Consider the following 21162-nt stretch of genomic DNA (forward strand, 5'->3'; position numbering starts at 1 on the left):
CAACCTTAACCCTAAAATGTTAATTAAGTAAAAAAAAATCTGACATCTTCCAGATAACAATAACGCTCAGTATCAGCCTTTCAAGCATAATACAGTTTTGTTTCGCCTCTGACTAAACATTGTCACATGACACTATGCAACCACGCTGATCGCAATCACGCTCCTAGAGCTTGGTTACCATGGTTACTTAAAGCTTGGGCTTCATGCTCCAGCACAATCCTCGCGGATACCAAAGAATGACGTCTAGTTCATCAACAAAATGAGAGACAGGCGGAGGAAAGCTACTGTTAAATAGATGATTTCTTTAATAAAAGATATTACAGTGTGACATTCAAGATGAGCTGGAATGATATTGCTTCAGTAGCTTACAGTACAGAACCCAGCCCGGCCAGTGTGTGTTATACTAACATTACATTATGACACTTGTGTGTCACCAGACAAATCCTCTGAAGAACACAAGTGTCTGTTCAGTTTTACCCTGTTAATCTACATTCAGATCCACTCAAAATGGTGAAAAGAAACTTTGTACACACAATCCACGATGGGAAATAAGGCTTACAAATGGATGGACTAAACAAGCACCTGATGACAGGGATGACCAATCAACACACAGGAATGAGGGGAAGAGACAGGCTGAGTATAGGACATGCGGCAGGAAGGGGCCGAGGCGAGGTACAGCCAGGTTTGGTGGGCTGAGGAGTGCTTTGGGTGCAGAGCCATAGATACTGTTTGGCCATGTAGACGGGCAAACTGGCTGCCATCTTTGCTCCATTGCAGCAGCCTACAGTTTGTGCATCTTTTCCTTAATGTTTGCTGCCATTTTAGAGCGAGGTTTGAATTTGAGTTTAAAGATTAAAAAACTCTTCAAATACATCTGAAACACGCTAAAGTCCAAAGCAGTATTCTGGGACTCTGGTTTGGTTTAGCCAGACAGCTGCGTATAATATGTGTAGATTATATTAAAGGGAGGTATACTGTGGGGCAGGGAGGGGGGGGATTAAATAAGTCGTGGAAACAAATGAGGCAATGACATAGATATTTATAATATCTATGATATTAGATAGATATTTATAATATCTATGGGTATAGAGCGGGGGTGTTTGTGCATGTGTGTGTGTGCCCAGAGGTTTGTGGGGTGGGGGGGGGTCAGGGATTAGTGTCTACTTGAATTGTTTAAGTGGTGGGGGCACCTTGATGTCCTGGCCTTTCTCCAGTCTCTTCTCACACTCGATCAGGTAGTTGACGCCATCAACCACTGTCTGCACCAGCTGGACCTGAGGGAGGGATGCATCACAGTTTAGTGCTTTTATCCATTATATTTTTGCTTAAAAAATGAACAGCTGTCGAACACAAATTATTTTTCAAAGCAGAATATTTTTATATCTTAAAGGAGCAGTGTGTAGGATTTAGTGGCATCTAGTGGTGAGGTTGCAAATTGCAACCAACTGAATACACTCATTTTCTGATAGTAATTAGGATTCCCATTCCCTAAGCTAACGAAACAACAACGATTCTTAGTTTCAGGCGATTATACACTAATGAAAACATAGTCTGAAAGTAACATTTCATATTTTTAATTTGGTTTCCAATACCATCTCATAGCCCTAATTAAAGGTACAGGTAGCAGAGCTTTCTCCAAATACTGTGACTGTCAGTAACTACAGACAAAGAGCAGTTTGCAGCCCTGACATCTGCAAACCCCTCACTACGAAAGTATGGACATTACAAACACTACCAAATATAAACACAAGCAGACTGCACTCTTAAACCGAGCTGCGAGACGGCATCAACAAGAGGCCGATGACCTTATGGAGGAATGCCTCCTCCAAACTACAGTCTGGTCAAAAGACAGTTGAATATAGAGGGAACAACACAGGATGTTTTGTACTTTCTCACAGATGAAGAAACATCAAATCTTATGTCTTTAACTTACAATTTTTTCACAAATTTAGATACTATTCCGATACTGCAACAGGTATTCAGTTGCATGTTAAGGGGGGAGACAAAAGTTCTGCGCTCCAGCCGTAAACTACCATGAAAAGACATTTTGAAAGACTTATGAGCTCTTTCCCGATGTTTTTCCAGAAATCAAGATTTTTGTTTTGCACATCCAGGATACCGTCTCTGCTCTAACTGGAAACTTCGTATCATTGTCCTTCTGCACTTTGCTCCAGCTGTACCTACTTCATGAATTACTCCATCTATGAACTTGTGTACTCCACCCTCAAGAGTGCTCCTCATCAGTCTGGATGACGGAGGACCAAACAGCAGTGAGCAGCCCATGCTCTCACAAAAAAAACCCCCAAAACAAACAGAAATGGATGTTGGAGTCAGACGGGCGCATCGCTCCACTTACCTTCCAACTCTTAAACCTCTCTATGTCACAGGCCTGGATTTATTTTTGCACAGAAGCAATGAGCAGCAGAGAGATGAGTGATTCTCAGTCTGCACCATATTGAGCACTAATTTGTTCACTGCACTCCACCCCGAATCAGTGAAGAGCCATCTCCTCTGACTCGCCATGTAATCTGAATAAAATAAGCGACCGCACGCTCACAACAATAGAGAACAGCTCCATTGTACTGTATGACTCTGTCAGGCATGACAGCATTAACAAGGACATAACAGCAAACTAAATGTACAGCCTGGACAAGAACACTCCTCTTCTTCTCCTCCTGCAATTGTAACAAACAGTTTTATTTGGCCTGAAAAAACAACGACTGTCTCACCGTTTTGTGCCATAAATGAGTTGCTATATTTGCTCCACAAAATCTAACACGCTGACACAAAACATCCATTTGGCAATGGTCCAGTTACATGGTAAATGCTACACTGATAACACTGTGATGCAATAAATATTCATATTGACTCTTTGTTTATACAGGGAGGATTTACTGAGCAAACATGCAATGTTTCCACAAAGCCCTGATTGTCACCGATATGTCTCTTGCCTGAGGGACAACCATTGGCATGTACTATTGGCTAATAAGTAATTCAGGTACATAAACTGGCAGGTGAATGTTTTGCCCTGTAGATGAAATGTAGATAACTACTCTCACTCTTCACACTTTACTCAGCCACCATCTCTGTGCATTTCTACAGAGGTTTCCCTACCTCAGACAGTCCCAGGCGGTCCAGGTTGGAGATGTCGAACACACCGCCCACAGCAGCCGTGTCCACGCCGCCGGTCCCTCTCTTCTGCAGACGCAGGTTGTCCAGGATCTTACTGAGACGGGGATCCTTGGGGTTTGATGGAGAGGAGTCAAAGCACTTTAATCACCACATTACTCAATGTGCAATGACAATTTTCTTTACTTCCAGGTATCATTCAGACATTTTGAGGACACAACCACCAATATTTAAAGGAACAGCGTGTAACATTTCAGGGGATCTATTAGCAGAAATGTAATATACTATTCATGTCTATGTCTTCAGTAGTGTATAATCAATAAACAAATTATTTTATTTCTATTACAACTACTGTTACCTTGCTCAGCAGGGGCAGTTTGACGTGGACCCCGGCCCTGAGCCCCGTGCCCAGGTTGGAGGGACAGGTGAGGATGTAACCGAGCCTCTCGTTCCACATGAACTCCCAGCCTCTCTCCTGGATCAGACGCTCCACCTTAGAGAGACAGAATCAGTCACAACACAATGAGTGTGTGTTTCATTCATGCAATCTCTGACCTTTGGTACATCTGATGGATGTGTGCATACTGACAAGTAAAGGATGGAGAGTTGTTGACTTGTAGGAATGTTGGATGAACTCTGGTGGGGAGTGGATTGGCACCAACACTGGCATAGTGGCAAGTTCCACTGCTCATCCCTTTTCTCTAATGGGGAACTTGGACCGCTTAGATAAATAATTTATGTTTGCGCGGCCGTGTTTGGACAATGTGTTTTTGTGCGTCTGTCTACAGGCTTTATTTTCGTGGCAGGGCAAAGACTAGTATAAGCATTTTTTTTTGCTTTCGCAAGCATACCCTAGATGCTTTTACACTGTATTAATGTCCTCCCCTTTGGCTGATTAAATCCCTGCAGCCATCTGAAGCCAGCAGAACAGATTTGTTTGTTACAGCTACTAACGTAAAGATGGTAACTTGGTTAAATCATGCACAACTGTTGTGGCAATTCACTGTAACCCTTATTTATGTGACATCCTGGGGTGCATTGGAAACTTGGTGCATACAGATCAGAGTGAAAAATCTTAAAGGGCCAGTTCACCCCAAAATCAAAAATATCTATTTATATTTTTCGTCTTACCTGTAATGCTATTTATCAATCTGCACTGTTTTGGTGTGAGATGCTGAGTGTTGGAGATAACGGCCGTAGAGATGTGGGCTACAGACAAATAAAACCCCAAATGATTACATTATATCCCGTTTAGCGACTGGCGGATGCCGTCTAGTTCCATTATATTGGAGAGAAGGCAGACATCTCTACGGCCGATATCTCCAACACAATCACGATTGATAAATAGCACTACAGTTAAGAGGAAAAACATGTATTTTTGATTTAGGGGTGAACTGTCCCTTTAAGACAATCAAAAGTTCAGTCCCAGCCGTAGTCTCTCTCATCTCAACATCTTAAACGGTCCACACATAAATATATACAAACACAGGCTTACCTCCTTGAGGCCTTTGCAGAACCTCTCAAAGACTCTCTTCATGTTCCCTCCCTTCTCCATGGAGATGACCCTGGTGTGATCCTCCTCATTTATCCAAACCAGGAAGGTCTTCTCGTTGTTGTGCCTGCACAGACAGAAGTTATATTGAGTTATATAGTATTGACTGCGGTGGATGAGGGCTATTTGTCCTCTGTGTTTGTCCCATCATGGCTATAAAGGAGCAGTGGACAGACACAGTGCAGCACATGCAGGGAAGGGTAATTTATTCTGATGCAGTAACACAGAGCTGATATCCATGTCTTATCCATAGCATACGGACAACTTCAATATATGTACTGATTACAAATATGAATATATCATTCGTAAATCAATATTTTAATCTTTTATTTCCAGACTGAATCAATACACAAGTCTTATTTTGGAAGCCTACTGGGAGAAAGTGTGCAGTATTATAAGTTAATAAGTAGAGATTGGTGATGGGTTTTCTCTATTAAGGGAGCCATGTGATATTGGTGATTAGAGAAGAGGCCGTTAACCATCAGTCACTGAGGATAATGCTCGTTTCTGCCGCGGGCCATCGACTGCTGTGTTTCTCAGAGTGGTCTGCACGGCTGCACGGTGCTTACATGGGCTTGTAATGTGGTATTAATTTATGACATACTTAAAAGAAAACAGACATCTTTTAAAACATCACGTAAAGTAAAATCTGTTGGATGGAAACTCATGAGGATCAGTTTGTCAGCAATAGATTAAAGCTTACGAGAAAGCCATGCTTTAAGCTTTCTCTGACATTTTTATTTCTAAAAATAAATTAAATGTGCAGTGTGTAGGATTTGGCGACATCTAGTGTTGTGGTTTCAGATTGCAACCAACTGAGTACCCCCTCCGCTCACTCCTCCCTTTCTAAGACTGCGGTAATGTGAGCCGCGCGAGTGCAAAACCATGGTTACACCAGTCACCTTGCTAAGAGCCCATCCTTACCATAATAACAAAACTTTAGGAGCAACGGAAGTCAGACGGCGGCTGTCAGTACCACGATTTCGCACTCTGTTTCACACTCTGGCTCTAGTTATTGTAGTTTCACAAGCGTGTCGGAGAACTACGGTGGCCTTCAGGTAACGTAAAATTGCACAAGGCTCTCACTAGAGCCAGAGTTTGGTTTGTCCGTTCTGGGCTACTGTAGAAACATGGTGGAGCAACGTGGCGGGCTCCATGAAGAGGACCCGCTCCCTATGTAGATATGAAGGGCTCATTCTAAGCTAACGAAAACACAACGATTTTTAGGAAAACATAGTTATGAATATTATATTCCATTTCTGCTGATAGATCCCCCGAAATGTTACCCACTGTTCCTTTAGACAAGTCAATAAATGAGTAAGTGTACAGAAAGTGTTGTATTGATGTTGCTATCTTTAGCCACACTAGCGGGGCTCTACGGATAGTGGTGTCAGAAGGTTTGCCTGTCTGTTGGTCCCACATTAGAGTCCAGATTGAAAAAAATCAGATGGATTGAAAAAAATCAGATGGATTAAAATGTTACAGGCATCCATGTTCTTCAGAGTATAAATCCTACTGATAAAATCCCTGACTCTTTATCTATTGCCCTAGTAAGTAAAAAAACAAACACTTGTCAAATGTACTTAGATACTGCAAAAACGAATGACTGGATTACCATGAATTTTGCTATAAATATTCATGGCATGCAGAATATAAATCATTATGATTTATGACCTTCCCTCAAGTGCCACAGTAAGGCTAACATTTCCACTTGTAAATGCTATAATTAAAAATCTGAAAAGCAAAGTACAGTGACATTTGCTGAACATATTCACGCTCCCCAGAGGAAGCATCCATTGGATTTTGATGACCTAATGACCCCTCCCTATCACCAATCTCAGGGCAGACTTTCAACTTTTTACCACATGACATTTCAAATTTTAAAGTGCACATAGCCGCTGTCAGCCACTACAAAGACTTTTTGTCCACACGGACCTCCTTAATGTTGTTAGAGATTTAATAAGGTAATGGATAGGTCACGGAGACAGCAGGTTGGGGAGAGGATGAGAGAGAGAGAGAGAGAGAGGGGAGTTAGAAGGGAATACAGTAGCGCAGAGATACTTGAATGATGATGAGAAAAAGAACATGAGGGGAGGAGTGAAAGAAATAGGAGTATTAGAAGGGAGGGGGATAATAAGCAAAAATGAGAGAAAGTAGGGGTGGGCGATATGGTCAAAATCTTCTGTCACTGTATATGTTATTTTATATCACGATACAGTAATTGTTCTGTAAATTAAATTAAGAAATGGTTTAAAATCACCATACCATACTTCACATTTCATTATCTTCTTGTTTTATTTGGAACCTCCATACAAACAAACACAATTGTAGTAGTAATACAAATAGGACGAATAACAATAATCGATATGTGAATATATATAATAGAGTGATAACACGACTATCTCTCCATTATTTACAACTATATCACGCGAGAATCACAAGATCACAAATAGCTACCCGCGGTGGAAACGGTATTGCCAAATCTCTACCGGTGAACACATTTCTACTGTCGCATTGTATACAACGTCATATCGCCCAACCCAAAGAGAAAGCAGAGCATGACATATGGGAAGTGAAAAAAACGAAAGGAGAGAAGGAGCCAGAGAGGGAAAAGAGAAAGCTGCCAGTGGACCTGAAAGAAGAGATGATGGAGGGATGAAGTGAAGGTGAATTATTAAGGAGAGGCTGGCAGAGAGAGAGAGGAGGGAGGCTGTTGATTGATTTTGGCTGGCTGACGCGTCGTATTGGGCTATTCCTGGGTACAAGCTGAAGCTCAGGGATGAGGGAGCTTTGTCCGCATTGCTAATACACCTCCACCCCGGCTCAGCAATGGGGAAACGACTACTGCAACCATCGCCAGCGTAGAAAGTAATGGGGAAGTTCATAAAGTGCCTGTAAAATTAAATTAAAGGGGTAATTTAAAAAAGATTTTGTGTTATGTTAAATATTAAAACCAAACAATTAAGCATTGAAAGATTGGCCTGATTTGGGACGGAGGAAAGATTACGGTTTTAATATTTTTTGTATGACCTACTACCATTCCAGCAATAGAGGAAACGGTTCACACAAATCCTAATGGATCTAACGGATGCCAGAATTATCCCCAAAAATAAAATGAATGACTATAAAATAATATTGAGCGTGTTGCTCCTGTCAAAACACAACAGTCATATGGATGACCAGCAGGACCTTAAAAAAATTGTGTACATGAACATAAATGCTGTGAAACCAAACTACAAGTGGACTTAGTATATAAACACACTCTATAATTCTAATTATATATATTATACATATATATACTGTATAGAAATCAGCGAGTCAGTCAGCAGATAATCAGCAAGCGACAAACTGATTAATTCCATCAAAATAATTAGGTTTTCCATTATATTTTAAATGATATTACAAGAATATTTCTTACAAGAATACCAAAACTTTTCTGAGGAGTTCCACAGGGCTCAATCCTGGGACCTTCACTCTTTAATTTTTACATGATCCCACTTAGCAACATTATAAGGAGATTCAATGTATCTTACCATTCATATACTGATGAAACACACATACTGTATTTCCCCCTTAAAGTCATTTTGGATGCTGGTCTAAACTATGAAACGGCAAATAACATAACAAGAGCAGCTATTAACTTGAAATCCCAAAATTACAGAATTCACATCTAAAACTAATTCTGACTGGTTCGCGCACCCATCACAGAGAGCTCTATGCCTACAGCCTTTTGTGTTTACATGTAATGCAATGCACTTATATAGTCAAATAATATTGCCCTGTCTTGTCTTGAAGAAGTTTTAGAAGAAGAAAGAAGTAAATAAAGAATCAGCCAGAAACTTATATCATCAGGTATTATCACTTACCAGATACCACGGGCGTCTGGCCAATCACGAGCCATGCCTGCGCACGTCAGGAGGGGGGACACGGGCTTGTCAAACAGGAAGTGGTCCTATTGTAAATACAGAGAACAGACAATTTATACTCAAAGTGCCAACAATGGCATTGGATTGGACAGTATTGTCATAGGAAGGCAGAAATGAGGGTGTGAGACTTGAGAATTCAATAATCTGGTCAATCTTTCTCATTGTGGGTAGGAGGAAAATGCCATGGTGAGCACGACCCACACCCATTTCTGATAACGTAATGAAATTGTCCGCTCCTTATTTTGTTTTCCTCTGCTAGATCTACAGTTTACCATGAGTGCATATGTTTTTACATAAGTAACTTCATAGGGAATCCGATCCGTACACAAGGCATTACTGCCACTTTACAGGTTGTTGCTGTATTTTCAGAGCTGAAAGTGTTCTAGCAGGGTTCACTGACAGTATGTATATATAACATGTATAAAAACTGCTGCAACAGATGACTGATTATAAGATGGATATGTGCAATTTAGACAAATGTGATGCGACAGAGTTTAGTGAAAATGAAATAGTAAACTGCTCTGGTGTTCTATTTCATTAGATCTTTTGTTCTGAATGTCATTAAACTTGTACTTTAAGGCAATCGCCCTCTATGAAAAGATTCTGTTTCTACAAAAACAAAAACCAAGCTTTCGGTCATGCAAGGTAAAATACCCATGTTTGGAACATTACCCGATATAGCCATTCGCCGGAGTCTTTTTTGCTTTTGCACGGCATACAATTTATGAATTTTGTGAGTCCCTTTAAAAACGTAACATCTGTCTTTCCTTTATTAAAACAGGATATTCATTCTTGTGAAATCTAAAAAAAAGAATGCAATTGTCAAATGACTGTTTACTAAAATACTGCCAACACTTCTTTTCCACCCCCAAAAATGTTGCATTAGCACTGCAAGTGAAAAGTGGTCCCTCAATAATGTACAACATCTTCACATGCATACTGTACAGCAGCATCCCTGCATCACTCACATCAATGAGCTGCTGCTGCTCCTTGTCAGTCATCTGGGTGAGACTGTAGTACCTCCCGGCCAGGTCTTCCTTCAGGCCGGCGAGGGCGTCCACCACCACCCTCTCCACTTCCCTGCGCTCTGCGCGGGTGCAGGCGGGGGGCAGGCTCAGCCCTCGGATGCTGCGGCCCGTTCTCACCCTGGACGACAGCACGTAACGGGGGTCAAAGTTGCCTGAGTGGATCTGAAACAAAGGCAGGTGGGGAAAATATCACTGATCTGAGTTATCTGACCAGAAGCAGCTCTGTGTCGTCAGTGAGAGTGTTACCTTGCTGGCATCCAGGTCGGTGGGGTGCTTCATGTTGTTGGGGTCGTAGCCGTTGTGCCTCTCTTTGATGATAGGGTCCAGCAGGTCTGCAAATACCTGAACCAGACCCACAAAAAAATATAAGACTTCTTATGGATTACCTTAGAAATCTACATACAAAAATTAGGAGTTATGCAACCTGGAGAAAATGACACATCCTTTACCAAGCCTTGACCTGTGTTTGCGACTTAACACTCCCACTGATTGGTGACCATAGTTAATATCATATTAAAAACGTACTGACTACTGGTAGAAGTCTGAAATATTTCTGTGGCCTGTAAAGGAAATATGAGATTCAATTTGAAATAAAGTTAGACCCTCACTATAGATAGACACTGAGACATCCCAAAAGAGGTGTCCTAGCCTAAAACTCTCCCTTTCTTGTTCTGTAGTACTCCTCCATCTGAAACAGGACAGGGAGGGGTGACTGCAAGACAAATTTCCCAATAATGTCTGGTTGAAATTGTCTTGACAGTAAAAGGAAGCTGGGTTGGACAATTGTTTTTACGTCAATAACAATACAATTTGTTATTTACTATGTAATTTTCTGCAGATTGGACTTTGCTAGTGTTGTCCTTGTCACTGCAAACAGGTGGCCAGGGGAGGCTGTGGTCAGCCTTGACTCTTGCACAGTACACATGGAGATGTGCCAGCCCCTTCTTGTGTGTGAGCTGAGGAGCTTGCATGCGTGTATTAGAAAAAGTACAATGATATCTGACCTCGTAGGACTCCTCGTCTCCTGCCACCATGCCAACAGTCTTGATGAAGGGGTGCCCGGGGTTGTCCACGCCCGTCTGAATGGCCAGGTCCACCGTGTACCCGTTGGGAGTGGCCTTATCACACAGCTTGGCATAGATGGCAGGCGTCAGGTTAGTGGCCATGCAGTTGTTGTGTTTGCGCAGGTCAGGGTACTCCGCACTGCACAAATACAAGATAACATATTGCTGCATTGATCTTTGAGAGAGACATTTTTTTTAGCAGCGTGGGTGCAGGTTAACCGCAGAGCTGTGCCGTTGGAACAGGTGCAGAGAGAGTGACTCACTCAAGGACACTCCCAAATGGCACGTACACACATTAAGCCTGTTAAACTTATGGCTATGGCACATCCTGCTGCAACATATGTTTTTAATTCTAATTTTCTTATAGATTAGGATAATATAGTGTAGGATACACTGGGACATTGTGAGTAATAATAATAAAAGCTAAATGATATATGTTGTTAAGTAAATCTTATGGCTGAAGGCTGAAAAATGGCAAATCAAGAGCTGTACAGTGTTTCACATTAGATGTTAAAAGCGACAGTAATTTAATGCTGATGGAGCCTTTAGATTTATGTTGTTTAAGTAAAATAATGCTGCTGAATTAACAAAAAAAGGCTAATAAATAGGGCTGTCGAAGTTAACGCCATAATAACCTGTTAACGCTGATTAATTTTAACGCCACTAATTTTTTTAACACACTAACGCAACTTGCAATTTTTAGGTTGTAGCGGGCTCAGTTTTAAAGTTAGAGTGAAGACACGGGCGAAAACCTGAGGAATCCATTGGTACCAACCATGTCATACTAGCTTGCCAGGAAGGAGGCTAAATAACGCTCCAATCGCTGTTGACTGTAATTTACAACCATATTAAATCCATTAGACCAACATGTGTTTTCAGAATATAGCTCTACCCACAGACAAGCTTTTCAGCGAGCAAACCTCAAACACACACACACACAGACACACACAGACACACTTTACATAGTCTGCGAGTAAAGAAGAACGTGGGGGGATGTTGCGTGTGTCTGTGTGTGTGTGTGTTGTATGAGAGCTACAATACAAAAGCAGTGCGTGCAATTATTTCATACGAACATCTGTATTGTTGTTGACTTTTAAATCCTGTTTTACTGGTTACTTGTGGGACCATTTAGCTTCTCAAAATTCCTGACTGTCAAAGACTGCCTCTCTCTCTCTCTCTCTCACACACAGACACACACACACACACACACACACACATTAAAGTACATTCATGTGAAGCTGTTTCTGGAATGAGAAACAGTATGTACTGTATGAGACAAAGGATTTGGTTGTGCTACAGGAACACGAGATATACTGATACCGAAACTGACACAGTTTGTTTTTTTATCGCTTTCCATTTGTGGAAAGATTAACGCAAGATGCATCGCTGGCATGCTGGAGATGTGTGTGTACACAAACGTGGTCATGGGGTTTTTACTCGGGCAGTCAAAGTTAACGCGATAAGAACGCAAATTTGTTTTAACGCCACTTATTTCTTTAACGCATTAACGCAATTGGATCTTTAAGAGGTTGTAGCGGGCTCGGTTTTAAAGTTAGAGTGAAGACACGGGCGAAAACCTGAGGAATCCATTGGTACCAACCATGTCATACTAGCTTGCCAGGAAGGAGGCTAAATAACGCTCCAATCGCTGTTGACTGTAATTTACAACCATATTAAATCCATTAGACCAACATGTGTTTTCAGAATATAGCTCTACCCACAGACAAGCTTTTCAGCGAGCAAACCTCAAACACACACACACACAGACACACACAGACACACTTTACATAGTCTGCGAGTAAAGAAGAACGTGGGGGGATGTTGCGTGTGTCTGTGTGTGTGTGTGTTGTATGAGAGCTACAATACAAAAGCAGTGCGTGCAATTATTTCATACGAACATCTGTATTGTTGTTGACTTTTAAATCCTGTTTTACTGGTTACTTGTGGGACCATTTAGCTTCTCAAAATTCCTGACTGTCAAAGACTGCCTCTCTCTCTCTCTCTCTCACACACAGACACACACACACACACACACACACACATTAAAGTACATTCATGTGAAGCTGTTTCTGGAATGAGAAACAGTATGTACTGTATGAGACAAAGGATTTGGTTGTGCTACAGGAACACGAGATATACTGATACCGAAACTGACACAGTTTGTTTTTTTATCGCTTTCCATTTGTGGAAAGATTAACGCAAGATGCATCGCTGGCATGCTGGAGATGTGTGTGTACACAAACGTGGTCATGGGGTTTTTACTCGGGCAGTCAAAGTTAACGCGATAAGAACGCAAATTTGTTTTAACGCCACTTATTTCTTTAACGCATTAACGCAATTGGATCTTTAAGAGGTTGTAGCGGGCTCGGTTTTAAAGTTAGAGTGAAGACACGGGCGAAAACCTGAGGAATCCATTGGTACCAACCATGTCATACTAGCTTGCCAGGAAGGAGGCTAAATAACGCTCCAATCGCTGTTGACTGTAATTTACAACCATATTAAATCCATTAGACCAACATGTGTTTTCAGAATATAGCTCTACCCACAGACAAGCTTTTCAGCGAGCAAACCTCAAACACACACACACACAGACACACACAGACACACTTTACATAGTCTGCGAGTAAAGAAGAACGTGGGGGGATGTTGCGTGTGTCTGTGTGTGTGTGTGTTGTATGAGAGCTACAATACAATAGCAGTGCGTGCAATTATTTCATACGAACATCTGTATTGTTGTTGACTTTTAAATCCTGTTTTACTGGTTACTTGTGGGACCATTTAGCTTCTCAAAATTCCTGACTGTCAAAGACTGCCTCTCTCTCTCTCTCTCTCACACACAGACACACACACACACACACACACACATTAAAGTACATTCATGTGAAGCTGTTTCTGGAATGAGAAACAGTATGTACTGTATGAGACAAAGGATTTGGTTGTGCTACAGGAACACGAGATATACTGATACCGAAACTGACACAGTTTGTTTTTTTATCGCTTTCCATTTGTGGAAAGATTAACGCAAGATGCATCGCTGGCATGCTGGAGATGTGTGTGTACACAAACGTGGTCATGGGGTTTTTACTCGGGCAGTCAAAGTTAACGCGATAAGAACGCAAATTTGTTTTAACGCCACTTATTTCTTTAACGCATTAACGCAATTGGATCTTTAAGAGGTTGTAGCGGGCTCGGTTTTAAAGATAGAGTAAGGACACTGGTATCACATGAAACTAAAAAACCTAAGGAATCCATTGGTACCAACCATGTCATACTAGCTTGTCGGGAAAGAGGTTAAATAATGCTCCAAACTTGTGCTAAATTTTGGCGAGGACAATGTCATGGCCATTTTCAAAGGGGTCCCTTGACCTCTGACCTCAAGATATGTGAATGTAAATGGGTTCTATGGGTACCCACGAGTCTCCCCTTTACAGACATGCCCACTTTATGATAATCACATGCAGTTTGGGGCAAGTCCTAGTCAAGTCAGCACACTGACACACTGACAGCTGTTGTTGCCTGTTGGGCTGCAGTTTGCCATGTTATGATTTGAGCATATTTTTTATGCTAAATGCAGTACCTGTGAGGGTTTCTGGACAATATCTGTCATTGTTTTGTGTTGTTAATTGATTTCCAGTAATAAATATATACATACATTTGCATAAAGCAAGCATATTTGCCCACTCCCATGTTGATAAGAGTATTAAATACTTGACAAATCTCCCTTTTAAAAGGTAAATTTTGAACTGATAAAATGTTAAATTTACGATTAATCATGGACAATCAGGCCATAGTTTTTTACCAAACATTGCGTTAGTTCAGGGATTCCTCTCGCAAAAAAGTTAATTTACATTTACAAAAACTGGCATGGCCATTTTCAAAGGGGTCCCTTTATGCCCACTTTATGCTAATCACAGGCAGTTTGGGGCAAGTTATAGTCAAGTCAGCACACTGACACACTGACAGCTGTCGTTGCCTGTTGGGCTTGGTGTTTTAATGTGGTATTTTGGAGTGATTATTGATTATTGATAATTTTTATCAATTCTCAAATGGTAAAAATGGTTAAATTTAGCACCAAATCTGTGTTACAAATGGTATCAACCCAAAAAATTGCTGCAACAACTTATGAGACATAAAAGAGCATGGGAATGATATACTTCCATCATAATGTTCTATGCCTTTATACACTTTTACAATTTATTTTAATTCATTAATTCATTCATGTTTATTTCCAATTAATGACTAGAACAGCATGAAACATAATGCTGAGCTGCATCTCAAATTAATCTTCATGTTCCCAGCTTTCAGATGATGTACACCACTTCTATGTGACATCTACTGTTGACCTGCTATCTCCCCCTAAAGACCCCCTGTACCCCCCTAAAAAAGACATAAATGGATCTATTGTGGGTCTCAAAGGGTTTACTATGGACAATCAAGCGATTAATCGCAATTAAATATTTTAATCGATTGATAGACCTACTAATGACTAATTCATCACTTCTGTTTTTAAATTCATTATTTAGACTTTTAGGCAATGGAAGCAAAAAGAACCTGCTGTCAAAAAGTGGCTTCTATCCAAACAAAGTACCTTCTTAAGGCCAAAGATGGAATGAAATTGGGTTTGGCACGACAAAGATTAAAATTGCAGAAGCAGCACAGACTAAGTAGCTTATGGGTTCCTGTTTCCTGCTGTCTGCCAAAAGATAAGGAAGGCCAAGATATTTACAGTTGAAATTATACAAAAAACTGTATTATATAATTGTTCCCAGAACAACATAACACAGCATTACTGATGATATATATATGTAAAGACTTTCGTCACAGAGAGACTGGGGGCTTGGTGTATTTCTACCTTTCCCAGTCTACTACACAAAGTTCCCCTTTCTTCCACAACAATGAGTTGAGAAGCCGGTTAATGTTATCAGTGCACGCACACTGTCTGCTGTAACGATGTTTTCTATTTTTGTATTATTATCATTTTTCGGCGTATTTTTATGCCTTTATTAGATAGCACCAGTGGAGGGATGACAGGAAATGAGGGAGAGATGCAACAAAGGCTGCAGCCGATGGTCAGCGAGCGTCCCAACCCCTAAACCATGGGCACAGCATCATGTTTTCAAAGCCAGGAGAACACAGGTGGCCGCACACACACAAACGTGGGTCCAGATTCAGATAAGTATCATCACACTGAATGTGCTCCAATATTATGTGCATATTGTATAATATATGGACTTTTTATTATTTTATTCTTATTTTATTGTTGGTCATTGGTGCTTTTTTAAAAATATATATATATATTCATATAATATTTATATATAACAGTCCTGTCTATTCCTCACCTTTATTTGCCCAGGTTTGTTGTCCTTGTCCTTAGCTTTTATTTCTATTTCTGTGTAAATACATTGAGAGAGATGTATAAAACCGGAGTCAAATCCCTTGTATGTATGTATTTGGCAAATAAACCTGATTGTGATTCTAATATGCATTGGTGTCTGTTTTTATCGCAGTCTGTTCAGGGTCCTTTTGTTCAATGGATGTGTCGCTGGTCACCGTTGAACTATCATGCTGGGCAATGCAGTCAACAGGATGTCCCAGAAACTATGGAGTTAATTGCTAAAGGATTATTTTAACCAATATTGCTCAAAAATACTATCTAATCAAAAATAAACCAGCTGTATGTTCTAACCCTGTATAGGTTTGTAACATATTTCATTGTGCTTTTATAACATTATTTGTAGGGCTGTCCCAAATACCATTCTTTGGGCTTCAAAGCTTCGGTGAGAAATATTCAAATGTATTCAAAGCTTCGCTGCGCAGCAGGCTGACATGTTCTTTTGTCTGTCTGTCTGTCTGTCTCCATCTCTTCTGTTTCAGTGCAGTGTACACACACATGCACCTCTACACACAACAAACAGTGATATCAGTCTGAGAATAACTAACAATAATTAATGACGAATATGAAGATTGAATTATGTTGTGGGATTATTCCTTATTTCATGGGCTATTTTGGGATTTCTACATTATTATTATTACATACTTATATATTAAAAAAAAACATAACAACAACGAAGCATTCGAATACTGAATTGGAGGTCGATTACCATGGCAACGGTCTCGTCAGCCCTAATTTTTAGTTTTTATATTCTGATTCACCAGCATAACCATAAAGTCCTTATCTTTCAACAGTCCAATAGTTTTATGATTAATAACATAGCGTTGGGCGTATCCAGCTGGCAGGAGTCAGGGTATGATGTTAGATTATGATTATGCCCGTTAATTGTGTCAATAAGGTTTGATAAGAAAAAGTCGCCAACGGCTGTTTGGTTCCTCCGGCCACTGAAACACAACTGAGGTGACCTCAGACAAACGGAGAGTATTGACTGAGACCACAGAATAATCTGCAAACCGATGTCAACACCTCTATAGTCAGCGGTGGAATGTACCTAAGTACATTTAATCAAATTTGAGGGACTTGGACTTTGATTATTTCCATTTTATGCTACTTTACACGTCTAATCCACTACATTTCAGAGGGAAATATAGTACTTTTCACACCACTACGTTTATCCGACAGCTATACTTTTCATATCGAGATTTTATACGTCAATCATGTGATCTGTTTTTAAATTATGCATCTTTATAGATGAAACTACCCAACAGTACATACCTTCGTTAAAATGATCTCTATCTTGACAACAGTCAGATGCTCAAAAAAGGGAAAAAAGTTCGGAAGTTCAAATCAGTGTGATGAAGGTGCTCTTTGGTGGGGTACACAAAGGTTCAGAAAAGGGGGAGTGCAAGGCAAAAAATAAAAAGCCTTTATTCAAATGGCTATAAACAATGTGGTACATGTTAGGATTGGGTAACAACCCACAACCACAAACAGCCTTCTTCAGGGTCCACACCCTGAAGAAGGCTGTTTGTGCCGCTACACGAGGGAGGTTACCCAATCTGTACATGTACCAACATTCAGATTCAGGTGTGTGGCCGTTATGCAACAATCTTGGCAGCAGATAACATTTTATGAATCATTATAAAAGCACTGCTTTATAATGCGACGTGTAACTGAACACGTACGCATCACCTCCCCAGCCTTCAACTAGACTTTTTTATTCACATTTGTTCCCATTCATCACTATGTCATCCTATATACAGCAGTTATAAGGCAAAGCAACTGTTTTTCATATTTGTCTAATATGAGTCAGATTTAATCTATAAAATCGATGTTACTGTATGCCTCTTGTGCCTTCATTTTGGTCGCTATGATTAACAATTAAAACACATATTTTGCACAGTTTTTTCCCTCAAAACTCACAATACAACTCCTATAATACTGAACAAGACAAGTAGAGCTATGATGTCAATAACAGTGCGTTTAAATTGTCTGTTAACTGCTTTTGTTACTTAGTGTACTAACGGAGTACAAACTAACATTGCATGTGTGCTTTATTTTGGTAGCTTGCACTAGTAGGTGAAGCAGCCAATTTTTCTATGCCATTAGCTCTCAAGCAAGGACTCATTGGTATTGTAAGCACATTTTTATGCAGTGAGTATGCATGAGGAAGCATGAGAAGTTAACAGGGTCATATGAATAAATGATCAAGTTTATGTTTGCTAACAAGTGCATTTATTTTTTGTTAACAAGCTTATTTCAAACTAAACTTGTTCCTCATTGATGCCTACTATTAAAACTTTCTTGGGTTCCGGAACTGAGCCAACCGCCTAATTTTCTCAAATTAAAGAGATCTGACGATGAAAGCAGTTTAAATGGTTTATTTCCATCCAAACCATGTGGTGTCAGGACCGGGATCGCCATATTAAAACTTTCTTGGGTTCCGGAACTGAGCCAACCGCCTAAGGTTCTCAAATTAAAGAGATCTGACGATGAAAGCAGTTTAAGAGGTTTATTTCCATCCAAACCATGGTTTATTCACAGAGACGCATGGCATGAGGGTTGGATGGAGCAGCAGAGATCTGCTGGTTCTGCTGAGGGCCTTATATAAAGTTGTGAAACACACCTGACTGCAACTGGCAATCAGGGGGAGGGGAATGATTGGCTTCAGTGGCTTGAGGCACACCTGTCTGTAGTTGGCCAGCAGGCAGGGGAATGATTGTGATGAGGTGATCCTGTCCAACAGAGGCTGCCATTTTGACAGCATGAAATAATTTACAACACCTACTGTTGAACTGTATCCCTTTCCTATTTATTTGTATTATATTAATTGTTTTACTCCAGCAACACAAAATAAATGAAACATAATCTGAATCTACAATCACCTGACATCTCTTGAATTTATTTGTTCCTACAAGGTGGTGAATGTAGAATCACACCAGATCTGGGTATAATAGGACTAGATCTGGGTAGAATAAGACCATATCTGTTTAGAATAGGACTAAATCTGGTTGACCAGATAGAATAGGACCATATCTGGGTAGAATAAGACCATATCTGGGTAGAATAGGACTAGATCTGGGTGACCAGATAGAAAAGGACCAGATCTGGGTAGAATAGGACCAGATCTGTGTAGAATAAGACCAGATCTGGGCAGAATAAGATCAGATCTGGGTAGAATAAGACCATATCTGGGTAGAATAGGACCAGATCTGAATAGAATAAGACCATATCTGGGTATAACCAGACCATATCTGAGTAGAATAGGACCATATCTGGGTAGAATAAGACCATATCTGGGTATAACCAGACCATATCTGGGTAAAATAGGACCAGATCTGGGTAAAATAGGACCATAACTGAGTAGAATAGGACCATATCTGGGTAGGAACAAGACCAGATCTGGGTAGAATAGGACCATATCTGAATAGGACCAGATCTGGGTAACCAGACCATATCTGGGTATAACCAGACCAGATCTGAATAAGACTAGGTCTGGGTAGAATAAAACCAGATCTGGGTAGAATAAGACTAGATCTGGGTAGAATGTGACCAGATCTGGGTAGAATAGGACCAGATCTGGGTAGAATAGGACCATATCTGTGTATAACCAGACCAGATCTAAATAAGACTAGGTCTGGGTAGAATAAAACCAGATCTGGGTAGAATAAGACTAGATCTAGGTAGAATGTGACCAGATCAGGGTAGAATAGGACCATATCTGGGTAGAATAGGACCATATCTGGGTATAACCAGACCAGATCTGAATAAGACTAGGTCTGGGTAGAATAAAACCAGATCTGGGTATAGAATAAGACTAGATCTGGGTAGAATGTGACCAGATCTGGGTAGAATAGGACCATATCTGGGTATAACCAGACCATATTGGGGTATAACCAGACCATATTGGGGTATAACCAGACCATAACTGGGTATAACCAGACCATAACTGGGTATAACCAGACCATAACTGGGTATAACCAGACCATATTGGGGTATAACCAGACCATAACTGGGTATAACCAGACCATAACTGGGTATAACCAGACCATATTGGGGTATAACCAGTCCTGAGCTGGGTAGAATAAGACCATAGCTGACTAGAATAAGACCATATCTGGGGCTAACCAGACCATATCTGGGTAGATTAGGACCAGACTAATGATGTGATCATAGATTATCATCACTGATAATATAAAGGTAATGGTTTTAAACACATACATATGTTAGTGTTAGTGTTATTTCAGCCGTTAATAGTTGTTTAGCTAGAGGGTTACTTTAATGTTTCACACCCCGCCCTGTTTCATGACACTGAACAACATCATTAGACTCATTTACATGATATTATAACTAATCAGGACACATACAACCTGTTAATAAAGCCGTGTAACGGTTACCTGGCCGGGTAGTTCCGGCGGACCGGCAGCCCGGCGGTCACCTGGTCCCGGTGCAGCAGCAGACCAGCCGTTACTGAACCCCCCAACAACGACAGGATCCCGATCCTCCGTTTAGTCGACATGACTCTGGAGAAACTGCTCGCCATGTTGGTTTGTTTCTAGTAAAGATGATAATAATATAATAATAAGGTATTATTCCCACGGAGAGGACAGGTGGATGGAGGGATGAAGAACCTCTGATGGAATGACAGAGAGAGAGAGAGAGAGCGTTAAACTGGAGCGACGTCAAGATGGAGACAGGAACACAGGACCAGACCGGAAATACAGCTACAACTTCAAAATAAAAGACCGAGACTTAGATAAAAATGGGATAGTAAGAACCATAATTGGAGTTTATAATTCAAAAAAAATATAGGATAATATCTACATTATATCAGTGCCTAATGGAGAGAAGGGGAAATACAACATCGTATGTAAAGCTGAAATGGGAAAAAGAATTAGGTGTCACTATCACAGAAGATGAATGGTTACATATCTGGAGAACACAACAGTCTACAACATCTTCACGTACATGGAGAGAACACTGTTGGAAGAATGTAATTCGATTTTTTATAACACCCCAAATTACAAATAAATATGTGTCTGTAGCACAACCGTGCTGGAGAAGATGTGGG

The 21162-nt window shown here is 40.5% G+C and overlaps 1 protein-coding gene across 1 annotated transcript; it reads right to left on the reverse strand.

Annotated features, from left to right (window-relative positions):
- Positions 1-282: 282 nt before the first annotated feature.
- On the reverse strand, positions 283-20774 carry LOC119487231 (creatine kinase U-type, mitochondrial-like). Its single transcript, XM_037767939.1, has 9 exons — positions 20489-20774; positions 10640-10838; positions 9882-9977; positions 9576-9797; positions 8548-8633; positions 4625-4748; positions 3488-3622; positions 3115-3240; positions 283-1274 (listed from the first exon to the last, which is right to left on the reverse strand). The coding sequence occupies exons 1-9, from the start codon at positions 20632-20634 to the stop codon at positions 1161-1163; spliced, it is 1248 nt and encodes a 415-aa protein (XP_037623867.1). The 5' UTR covers positions 20635-20774; the 3' UTR covers positions 283-1160.
- Positions 20775-21162: the final 388 nt, after the last annotated feature.

The sequence above is a fragment of the Sebastes umbrosus genome, chromosome 4, assembly GCF_015220745.1.
Source record: "Sebastes umbrosus isolate fSebUmb1 chromosome 4, fSebUmb1.pri, whole genome shotgun sequence".
In the NCBI taxonomy this organism is placed as follows: domain Eukaryota; kingdom Metazoa; phylum Chordata; class Actinopteri; order Perciformes; family Sebastidae; genus Sebastes; species Sebastes umbrosus.